At 45.7% G+C, this 10210-nt stretch overlaps 1 protein-coding gene and 1 pseudogene across 1 annotated transcript; one reads left to right on the top strand and one right to left on the bottom strand.

The window, feature by feature from the left end:
* Nucleotides 1–1566: 1566 nt before the first annotated feature.
* Nucleotides 1567–4608, bottom strand: LOC147973689 (uncharacterized; annotated as a pseudogene).
* Nucleotides 4609–8352: 3744 nt separating this feature from the next.
* On the top strand, nucleotides 8353–9796 carry LOC125528927 (NAC domain-containing protein 22). Its single transcript, XM_048693342.2, has 2 exons — nucleotides 8353–8604; nucleotides 8701–9796. The coding sequence occupies exons 1-2, from the start codon at nucleotides 8418–8420 to the stop codon at nucleotides 9582–9584; spliced, it is 1071 nt and encodes a 356-aa protein (XP_048549299.2). The 5' UTR covers nucleotides 8353–8417; the 3' UTR covers nucleotides 9585–9796.
* Nucleotides 9797–10210: the final 414 nt, after the last annotated feature.

Genomic DNA, 10210 nt, shown 5'->3' with positions numbered 1-10210 from the left:
CCACGCACTAATTAAGAAGAAAGAGTCATGGCTTGAATTCTAGGGAATTTGCATAGCCTAACCACCGCACGTTTCTTCTCGCGACGTTGGAGTATTTTGCCGACGGGTTGTGTTGTGTGGCAAGTAGAGTAGGAATCGACCTTGCATTTGCATGGAAGAGAGAGAGAGAGAGAGAGAGAGAGAGAGAGAGAGAGAGAGAGAGAGAGAGAGAGAGAGAGAGAGAGAGAGAGATGACCATGGATCTAGCGTTCACATGTTGGCTGGGCAGGCTTCAACCGACCACCAGCTTCGATTTCTTCACACTGGTCATTTTCAGCTCCAGTCCTGGTTCCACCAAAGTCGGTCAAGATGACCATAATCACAACGGCAGCCACACAAACCTATCCCATAGCCCAGCTAGCATAGAGTCATGACCTAAGATTTTTTGGCAATCTGCATGGTAGCACAGCATTGCGATCGATCGAGTCACCGGTGAACGGCGCGGAAATCGCTGAAATACTCTTCATTATTCTCCTAGGCCTGTCTGAACCAGGGAATGCCTGATCAATGGATGATCCCGTACCCTAGTGGAGCGTTTGGTTGGAGGGGTAGACAGGAATGGGTTGGGATCGACCAAAAAAATTACACGTATGATCCTAAATGTAAATCACTTGAATGGTTCCAATTAAAATAAAAGAATATGCCATGAAGATGTTTAGGGTTGCATGGTAGCCCAATCGACCCGATCAAATGGGAGAAAAGTCCACATTTCAACCCTCAACTAACCACGGTGTTTGATTGTCAATCCTCAACTCTAAAACCGGTCGGATTTCAACCCTGAACTTGTCACGCTGTCCACTTTACCCCCCTTGACTCGGTTTGAGGCTAGTCAAGTGGTTTTGACCCGGTCAAAGCTGACTGGGCAGCCCAGTCAGCATGCCACGTGTAAATCTAAAAAATGGATGATTCTCTCAATCTATAAATCCATTAAAGTTGAAAAATTCCCAGGTATCTAAACATCATATGAGTGTTGTTGTGTAAAAATTTCAGAATTTTCTGGGCACTTTTTTTTCGGTTCAAAATTTTGACCGAATAGTGGCTGAATTTGAAAAATTGATGGTTCTCTCAATCTATAAATCCATTTAAGTTGAAAATTTCCCAGCTATCTAAACATCATATGAGTGTTGTTGTGTAAAAATTTCAGAATTTTCTGGGCACTTTTTTTTCGGTTCAAAATTTTGACTGAATAGTGGCTGAATTTGAAAAATTGATGGTTCTCTCAATCTATAAATCCATTTAAGTTGAAAATTTCCCAGATATCTGAACATCATATGAGTGTTGTTGTGTAAAAATTTCAGAATTTTCTGGGCACTTTTTTTTCGGTTCAAAATTTGGGCAGCATTTTGGTACCATTTGGTAGCATTTGGTCATCATACGGAAAAGATGATTGCAAACACACATAGATGTCTCAAATAGAAAACATAGATGTCTCACACACAATACATAGATGAGGTCTCACACACAACACATAGATGTCTCACACAATACATAATGCATTTCTGGCAAGCAGCGATGTTGCTAGCTAATTCATGATTGAAATCCAAGCAGCCTTCGAAACCCCGCATACTTCTTTGTGTGCTTGACAACTCTGCTGCTAGCTCTAGCGCTAGAATTGCCGGTAGATACATTAACATTGACATTGGAGCTTCTTTGCACATTAATTGTATTTCCGGAGAAATTGTTGGACCTGCTGCTGCTTCCAGTTGGCGCCCTTCTCTTTGGGTTAGGTGCAGCCACTTCCTCAGTGGCCTTCCTTTTGCTCTGCCTAGTGCTGCTCTGGCGTGAAGGCTACAAGAAACATGGCAAATGTTAGTTATATATACATGATAGTGTAATCAGGTTTGCTCATGCATATTTCCTGGATAGTGTACCATATCTGGCCCTTGACTAGCACATGGTGCTTGGCTACTTGTTGCAGTTTGGCTTGCAGCAGGCTGTTTGGAAGCAGCTGATGGTGCTTTGCTTCTAGCAGGACCTTGGCCTTGCTCAGGAGTTGGTGTATTTGAACTCCCTGTGCCATTTCTTGCTTTGCATGATGTCCTGTTGTGCCCATGTAGCTTGCACATGCTGCATCTTATCTTTGTACCTCTCTTAGAAACCCTAGTGGCACACCTTGGCTTCTCTTGTTGCTCTCTGGTCCTTTGCTTTTTCTTCCTACCGGGCATCGTAATCTCCCCTGGTGGATTAGGTCTTGGCCTCTCAGACACAGGCCATGCAGGTCTGCCTTCCACAGGTTGAAGACAAAAAGCATAAGTTTTCTTGAATGCTTCTATGCTATAGCACTTGTCAATGTAATCATCTATGTTGTTGGTTTTGAAAAAAATGCATGATATAGCATGAGGGCATGGAAGACCAGATAGTTGCCAATATCTACAACTACATGTCCACTCTTCTAGATTCACTTGGAACCTATGTTCTCTATGAGTCACCTCATATAAATTTTCACCATTCCAAACAGCATGACAATAGGCAGAGGCATTTATGCTTTTCTTCAGTTTTCTAAGTACCGTGGGACAAATGGTGCCAGTCCACTTGTCCGACTCGGTTCTTTGATATTCTATCCTAGCCATTACCTTCACCCTAATGGCTTCAAACATGCTGATTGCTGGCAAACAGCGAGGCTCCACGATCCACTTATTAAAAGACTCGCAAATGTTGCTGTCTACCGAGTCACAATTAGAGCCCAACCTGAACCAAGCCCTGCTCCAATGGTGTGGGTCAGTTTTCATCACATCCCTTGCCCCTTCAACAGTCTCTTGTGCTAACTTCGCTCTTGCAAGATTGAAAAGCATTGGAGAACTAGCTTTTGCACATGCCCAAAATAGCTTCTGCCATTCCTTCTCTCTGTAGGTCTTCCTCCAGTTTGCATACAAGTGCCTTGCGCAATTCCTATGCTCTGCTCTTGGTAGCCAATTTTCAACAGCCTTGAGAATACCCTACAAGCAACGACAACATGAGTCAGAACATACAACATACAACACAATGTAATATGATAAAATGTGATTAAAAAAGAATTACTTTCTGCTGATCAGAAATAATAACATAGTCCGATCCATCTCCAAGTTTTAAGTCTGAGCACAACAGGCTAACAAACCAATCCTAGGTTTCATTGGTCTCTTTGTCTACAAGTGCCCACGCTATCGGATACATCTGATGGTTTGCATCTCTTCCAATTGCACTCAACACCTCTCCTCCTCTCCCCTTCAAGAAACATCCATCCAAACCTATGACTTTTCTGCATCCAGCCAGAAAACCTTTCTTACAAGCATCAAAACATATATAGAATTTGTCAAAGGTTGGAACTTCATTGTCAGGGTTTAGCTTCACTATGCAAGTAGAACCAGGATTGCTTCTAAGAAGCTCTAGCTGATAATCGAAGACTTGGCTATATTCACCCAATTTTGACTCTTGAATCCTTTTTGAGACAATTGCCTTAGCTCTCTTGATCTTCGATATGTGTACATTAGCAAACATCTCCTCCTGCACCGTGGCCTTCAAATTTTGGACTGACCAGTCAGTGTTTGACTTGATCAAATTCTCAAACTTGTTGGCTATTCTGGTGCATGTCACCAACTTGTTGTCTCTCCTCTTTGGGCATGTGTGCTCATCAATGAAAGAAGTAATCTGCCAGCTTTCAAACTTGCTAGTCTTCCTCGCTAAACAAACCCATTTGCAAGTTGGCCAAGTGCACTTTGCTCTCACCCTGTCACCCTCATCCTTAATGAATTTTATTTCCTTCCTCTTCCTAAGACCATAGTCCACTATTGCCTCTTTGAACTGTTTCTTTCCACTAAACTTCATTCCCAAACTGAATTTCTTCACCTCAGCCTGACTCGAATACTTTGGAAACTCGGACTCATGAACAACAAGCTGACCATCACTATCTTCATCATATGATTCATCATCTTCATAACTTGAGTCAGCTACTATCTTTTTTTTTGTCGGAGGTGCAATGGCTTTCTCTATAGCAGTGATGTCCTTGCCCTTGCCCTTGCTCTTGCTCTTGAAATCCTTGTACTTCTGCCTAATCTCCTCCACCTCATCATCGGATGTTGAGCAATCCGATAACACAAAGTCACTATCGGATGAAGAATCGGTACCATTGCCATCAACAACATCACTTTGATTTGATTCATCTTTACCACCAGCAGGTACTTCATCATCCCCAAAACTTTGCTTTGAATTCTCATCACCGCCCGCGGGTACTTCATCATCCCTATAACTTTGTTGTTCTGACTCATTACTACTAATGTCCTCAACATATATGTCCACTACACCTCCATCTGTTTCATATGAGAGCATGTACTTCACGGAATTTTCATCAACTAATGCCATCAATCCATCAGACAATTGTTTTCTAGGATATAACCAATGCAGCATCATGATTACTCCTTGTCAAGCGACACTGTAATGCACTTTCAGATTTAGAATGAGAGTGCGTAAGGACAAACTGCGCCGCTCAACATGAGCAATTTCCTCGCTGCCTCCAACATATTCCAAATTTTGACCCTCACGCACAAATGCACCATTGAAATGGAATCGCACAACAAAGAAATCCAGAGGATCCATTCAATCTACAAGAGATGAGAAAACAGAATAAGAAATCATTACTACGGTTTCAGCAACAGACAGAGGGGGAAAATCACTATTAACAAGGGGTGCAAGGGCAGGACCAGCAGCAGCAGCTAGCCCAAGCTAGCAGCTTGCCGGCGGTGGCAGCACCAACAACTCGCCCAAGCTAGCAGCAGCAGCTCGCCGGCGGCTAGGGTTAGCAGCAGCAACTAAAATCTAAGGGAAACAGAGGGAGGAAGGGAGGGAAGAGAGGGCAAACCTGCGGTGGAGGTGGAGGTGGTGGCCACGGCCGGCGGCGTTCCAGGCCGCGGTGGAGGTGGTGGCCGCGGGCGGCGGCGTCCCAGGCAGCGGTGGAGGTGCTGGTCCCGGGCGGCGGCGTCCCAAGCGGCGGTGGCGGCGCGCCCGGTTACCGGTCGCCGACGAGGAGGTCGTGGCTGCGGGCGGCGGCGACCAACGCGACGGCAGGTCGATTTGGATCGGGGTGAGACTGAACAAACGAGAGAGAGATGGGGATAAGGTTGGACCTGTGTGCGTGGCATGCTGACTGGGCTGCCCAGTCAGCTTTGACCGGGTCAAAACCACTTGACTAGCCTCAAACCGAGTCAAGGGGGGTAAAGTGGACAGTGTGACAAGTTCAGGGTTGAAATCCGACCGGTTTTAGAGTTGAGGGTTGACAATCAAACGCCGTGGTTAGTTGAGGGCTGAAATGTGGACTTTTCTCATCAAATGGTCACCTTTTGCATGCATGGCCATGCGAGGATGTTGTGGTCCTCCTTACTCGTGGTCTCATATACCAAAAAAATTACTCATCCTACTTCCACAGCCAAACACATGAATTTTCATTGGCCTCATCCAAAAAAAAAACTGAACGGTCCGAACGCGTCCATACCGCATCTTCAACCAAACACACCCTAGGTTAGTCAAGAAAAACACAAGGTTACGCCCAAAATATCAACACATACGCTAGCTCGGAAGAGAAAACAAAACGGGTGAGCGGCATGGACCTGATGCTGACGCCTTTTAAATTCGGAAATGGTCGACATCCCGGTCCAGTTTTCCATTGATGCGGACATGCAGTCGAGTCATATGTCTCAAGATGCTGAACGATGACGTGGAGACGCCCCCTAATTGTACCATTATAATCATCTGTAATATACTGGAAAAAGAACTGCAATCGGTGTTACATGACGGCTGTGCTAGCTTAAAGTAAAATTGTGTGCACCTCATAAGGAAAGCAGCCTATCTAATACATTATTACAACAAAGTTAAAAGGGGCTTGCTTTTCATTTGCTTGTGGATTTCCTCGAAAATGATGTGCGAACCCCATCCACCCCAAACCCAATATTGAATATGTGAGCATATTTTCATTAAGTAAATCAGAAATGCGGTAGATAAACCATGATGAATATAGTAAATACGACGATCGAACGATTAAAGTACTACATATACTAGAGATGTAATCAGGTATGTATGGCAACGCTAACATGTCCAGATCAATTGTAGTAGTCCAACAAGTGCAGAAGCATTCCAGGTCATAAGGGATAGTAACACATACACAAAGCAGTGAAAGAAGAGACATTCACGTCGGTAACCATGTCGCCAAAAAGATCGTCGACGTCAGGGAAGTAGCCATTTGCAGCCATGATGGAGAAAGATCCAGTAGTCAGGTGGGAGTGCTCCCAAAAATCTTATCACTCCTCTCAATACAGAATCACAAGAAGCGGTGTTTCGCAAGCATGCTACTCCACTTCACGGGGCACGCCGTGAAGTGGAGTCGGAAAGATGTAGACGGCGCAAAGCTCTAGAACTGGGAGGAAGACGGATAGGCGTTGTGGCCATGCATGGCCGTGTTTTCGTCTACAAAGAGGATTGATCTCTTGTAGATGAGCTGAAAATGATCCACTAGGAAGAGGAAGATAAACAATCTGTGTCTGCTTAGATTCGTCTTCCACTTGTAGGCAAAACATTCAACTTCCGCATGACAACAACAAAGACAACACGTAAACATGTCGTGGGTACTAACTCGGCTGGCTCACGCGAGGCCTGCGGTGAAGGAGGAGCACGTGTGTATGTGTCCACTTCTCAAGCTCTTCGTGGTGTGTGAATAAGCCAACCTTATATGTTGGCCCAACATGCCCTCCATAACCGGGACGAGACTAAGCTTTCCACCCTCCCCTTGCCATGGATGAATGGACGACGCGACCTCTGGGATTAAATAGGAATTTTGCAAAGTTATAAATGGTTTGAACCAATAATTCCAACACCCAAATCCTCAGCTTTTGATTGAGTGATCCATACAGTAGAAAATTAGTCAGGGGAAGAGAACTGAGGACCAATGCTGCCTTTTATAAGTATGTGTTTGGAGTTTGGACTATTAATCATATATACATTGCATTCGTTGGAAAGAAGTAGTTGAAAACCTTAACCTGTGGTAGCTACTCTAATTTGAGCCATGAAAGGCGGTGTCATATTGCCATTTTTAAAGTGGAATATAAGTTCTCAAAATTTTTGAATTTGTTTTGCATGTTTCAATTTAGCATCAACTAATAAGTGCACGCCTTTACCATGGTGCTAAAACTTCTAATAAGGTGCAAATCCACTTAAAACGAACAGGCTACGGTTAGGTGATTTTCTGTTCTGAGGTTCTAGAAATCTGATACAATTTACCAGTGCGAAGAATGCTATAAAGTTATTCCGAAAGAACATCAGTTAATATGATCACCTATGTATGTTCCACACGAAAACAAACCAAGTTCCGTTGTTATTTTTGTACATGAAATAACAGTCTGTTTTGGACGAATTTTCATGGATTGTCATCTCCTAGCATCCCATATAACATGAATTCTTTGTCAAACTTTTTTTGCAAGGCCTAGAAAAATAAATTACTTACTATCATAATTAGGTTTTTTATTGGCAAAACTGTCCAACACTAGGTATATGGTTTCTTTGGAAGTTAAAGGTTTAATGCACGTCATTTTATAGTTTTCGGTTCAAGTCGGACCAAGCACAATAGTTTAGGGATTAAATAGACTTTCTTTTTACTTTTTTAAAGATCTTCGATGAACTAGTAAATTCTTATATACACTGATGCATTGTAATATCTAGCCATGCAAAATTGGGCAGAGAATCAGACTGGTTTTGCATATAATAATATAGCAGGAGAAACTTGATTTCTTAGGTACGGTGAAGGCACGGTGGTTCGGTGAAAGGATAAAATTTCCGTTATTGCAATAAAGCATCAATCGTTTGAACAGACCCAAAGCTGTTGAACGAGAGATCAGCAGACGCAAGGTAAACGAGTGAAAGTGCACTAAAGAAATTACTGCCATTGCAACGTTGCCAGAAACAATCCTAGCTACCTGCAAATATTTATATTTTCCTCACAGTCTTAGCCATCAGGTTTTCCAAAATGGAGAGTAGCACAAGATAAATATATGCCCCAGAACAGACTCTAAATGTCTAAGCCGAAAAAGGGTGACGAAAAGGAGTCAATATGTGTGACTTCACAAGTCTACACTCACCAAATTAAAATTAAGTCTCCAAAAGACAGAGATTAATTTATTGCCAAGTAAAGCCGGCACATATCTATTCGATCTTGCGTACCGAGCTAGAGCACCGGTCGCTTTCTCCAGTGCCAAGAAACTGCGACCGCCTTTTCTGCAGGAAACCGCGTAGGCGTAGCTTGACATCACTGTAAGCTCTATATAAGCTACCCGGGCCACCACCACCTCCATCATCCAGCTTCCAGCCAGTGCAGCAGCAAGACAAGCACAGCGACGATCGAGCACTTGGAGCAGCAGCAAGCAATGGCAATGGCAGCAGTGGCGTCGTCGACCATGGAGGTCGATCAGGACCTCCCGGGCTTCCGGTTCCACCCCACGGAGGAGGAGCTCCTCGGCTTCTACCTCTCCCGCGTCGCCCTCGGCAAGAAGCTCCACTTCGACATCATCGGCACCCTCAACATCTACCGCCACGATCCCTGGGATCTTCCTGGTACGTACATATACAAGAACATCGTCGTAGTGATCGTTTGATCGATGCATGCATGTCTGAGCAGCGAGCTGATGAGGTGTGTGTATGGATTTGCAGGGATGGCAAAGATCGGGGAGAGGGAGTGGTACTTCTTCGTGCCGCGTGACCGGAAGGCGGGGAGCGGCGGGCGGCCGAACAGGACGACGGAGCGGGGGTTCTGGAAGGCCACGGGCTCCGACAGGGCCATCCGGAGCACCGGCGACCCCAAGCGTGTCATCGGCCTCAAGAAGACACTTGTCTTCTACCAGGGCCGCGCTCCCCGGGGCACAAAGACGGACTGGGTCATGAATGAGTACCGCCTCCCCGACAACGGCGCGCCGCCGCCCCAGGAGGACACGGTGCTGTGCAAGGTGTACCGGAAGGCAACGCCGCTCAAGGAGCTCGAGCAAAGAGCCTTTCAGATGGAGGAGATGAAGCAGAGGTCCGGCGGCAACGGTGGGTACGGCTACAGTGGCGCGACCAGAGCGTGCCCGGTCCCGGCAGCCGGCGACTTCTACCTGTCGCAGTCCGACGACGTCCAGGACAACTTCCTGATCCCCTCCTCCTCCTCCTCCTCGTCGTCGTCGGTGGCACTATCCGGCAACAGCAGCAGCCACGACGCGCCCAGGGTGGCCAAGGAGGAAGCAGACGTCGCCACGGCCACTGTCGCGTCGACGTCGTCTCTGTCGCAAGCGGCGAACGCCCCCTTCCATCTTCAGCTTCCGGCCGTGAACCCACCCTGCGGCCTCCAGCTACCGGCGGCGAACCATGGGATGTCGAACATGTCCAGCCTACAGCTACCGGCGGCGAGCCAGGGTGTTGTGGACCTGCCCAGCCTGCAGCTCCCGGCGGCGAGCAGCCACGGAGTGTTCGACTGGCTAAATGACCCGTTCCTGACGCAGCTGCGCAGCCCGTGGCAGGACCAGCATTGCATGTCCCCTTACGTCCATCTGCTATACTAGCCAGATGCAAGTCGTGCAGAGAGCAAGTATGTAAAACTTGAAGCAGAGTAATGGTTAGCTGTAAATTCAGTTGTGCATAGTACTAAAAGAGTCAATTACATTAGTGGTGCTACAACTTAACATAAACGATCACTTTGATGCTGGAAGTTTCGGTGTACATTAAAGTGGTGCAAAATTTGGCATTGACGTGCAAATACAGTGCTTATCTTGTTTGTATACGGAATGAGTACTGACTAGGACCATGGGGCCCGCTGTCAGCGACTCGACTAGGGAGAAGGAAAGTATGGCCTAATTTATTGAAAAACACCTTCGAGATATATATTTTCACAAAGAGGCCCTGTTGACATGGCATTTTTTCACCTGTATGACCAGTGGGTCCCGCCACTCAGAAGAGAGTGAAAATTAAACTACACTAAAAGTGAGACTGCCCGGTATCGAATCCAAGACCAACAACTTTAAACAATTTGGCTAACCAACACGACATCACATTCGTATTCAATACAGATAATAACATTCTACATATTAACTCGGGCCGCATGCGGAGCTTATATGGGCCGCAGATAGTGCGCCCATTCTGTAAAACGTAATTAATTGTTTTTAGTTAATTACGTTTTACAAAAAAAAAA

The sequence above is a fragment of the Triticum urartu genome, chromosome 5A, assembly GCF_056163025.1.
Source record: "Triticum urartu cultivar PI428250 chromosome 5A, HENAU_Tu73, whole genome shotgun sequence".
In the NCBI taxonomy this organism is placed as follows: Eukaryota; Viridiplantae; Streptophyta; class Magnoliopsida; order Poales; family Poaceae; genus Triticum; species Triticum urartu.
The sequence above is the reverse complement of the archived record's forward strand: the minus strand, read 5'-3'. Positions and strand labels throughout refer to the sequence as shown.

Bases quoted from the DNA above. Each gene is read 5' to 3' on its own strand.
- LOC125528927 (XM_048693342.2), top strand. From the start codon at position 8,418: ATGGCAATGGCAGCAGTGGCGTCGTCGACCATGGAGGTCGATCAGGAC. The intron at 8,605-8,700 runs GTACGTACATAT...ATGGATTTGCAG, and splicing joins CGATCCCTGGGATCTTCCTG to GGATGGCAAAGATCGGGGAG.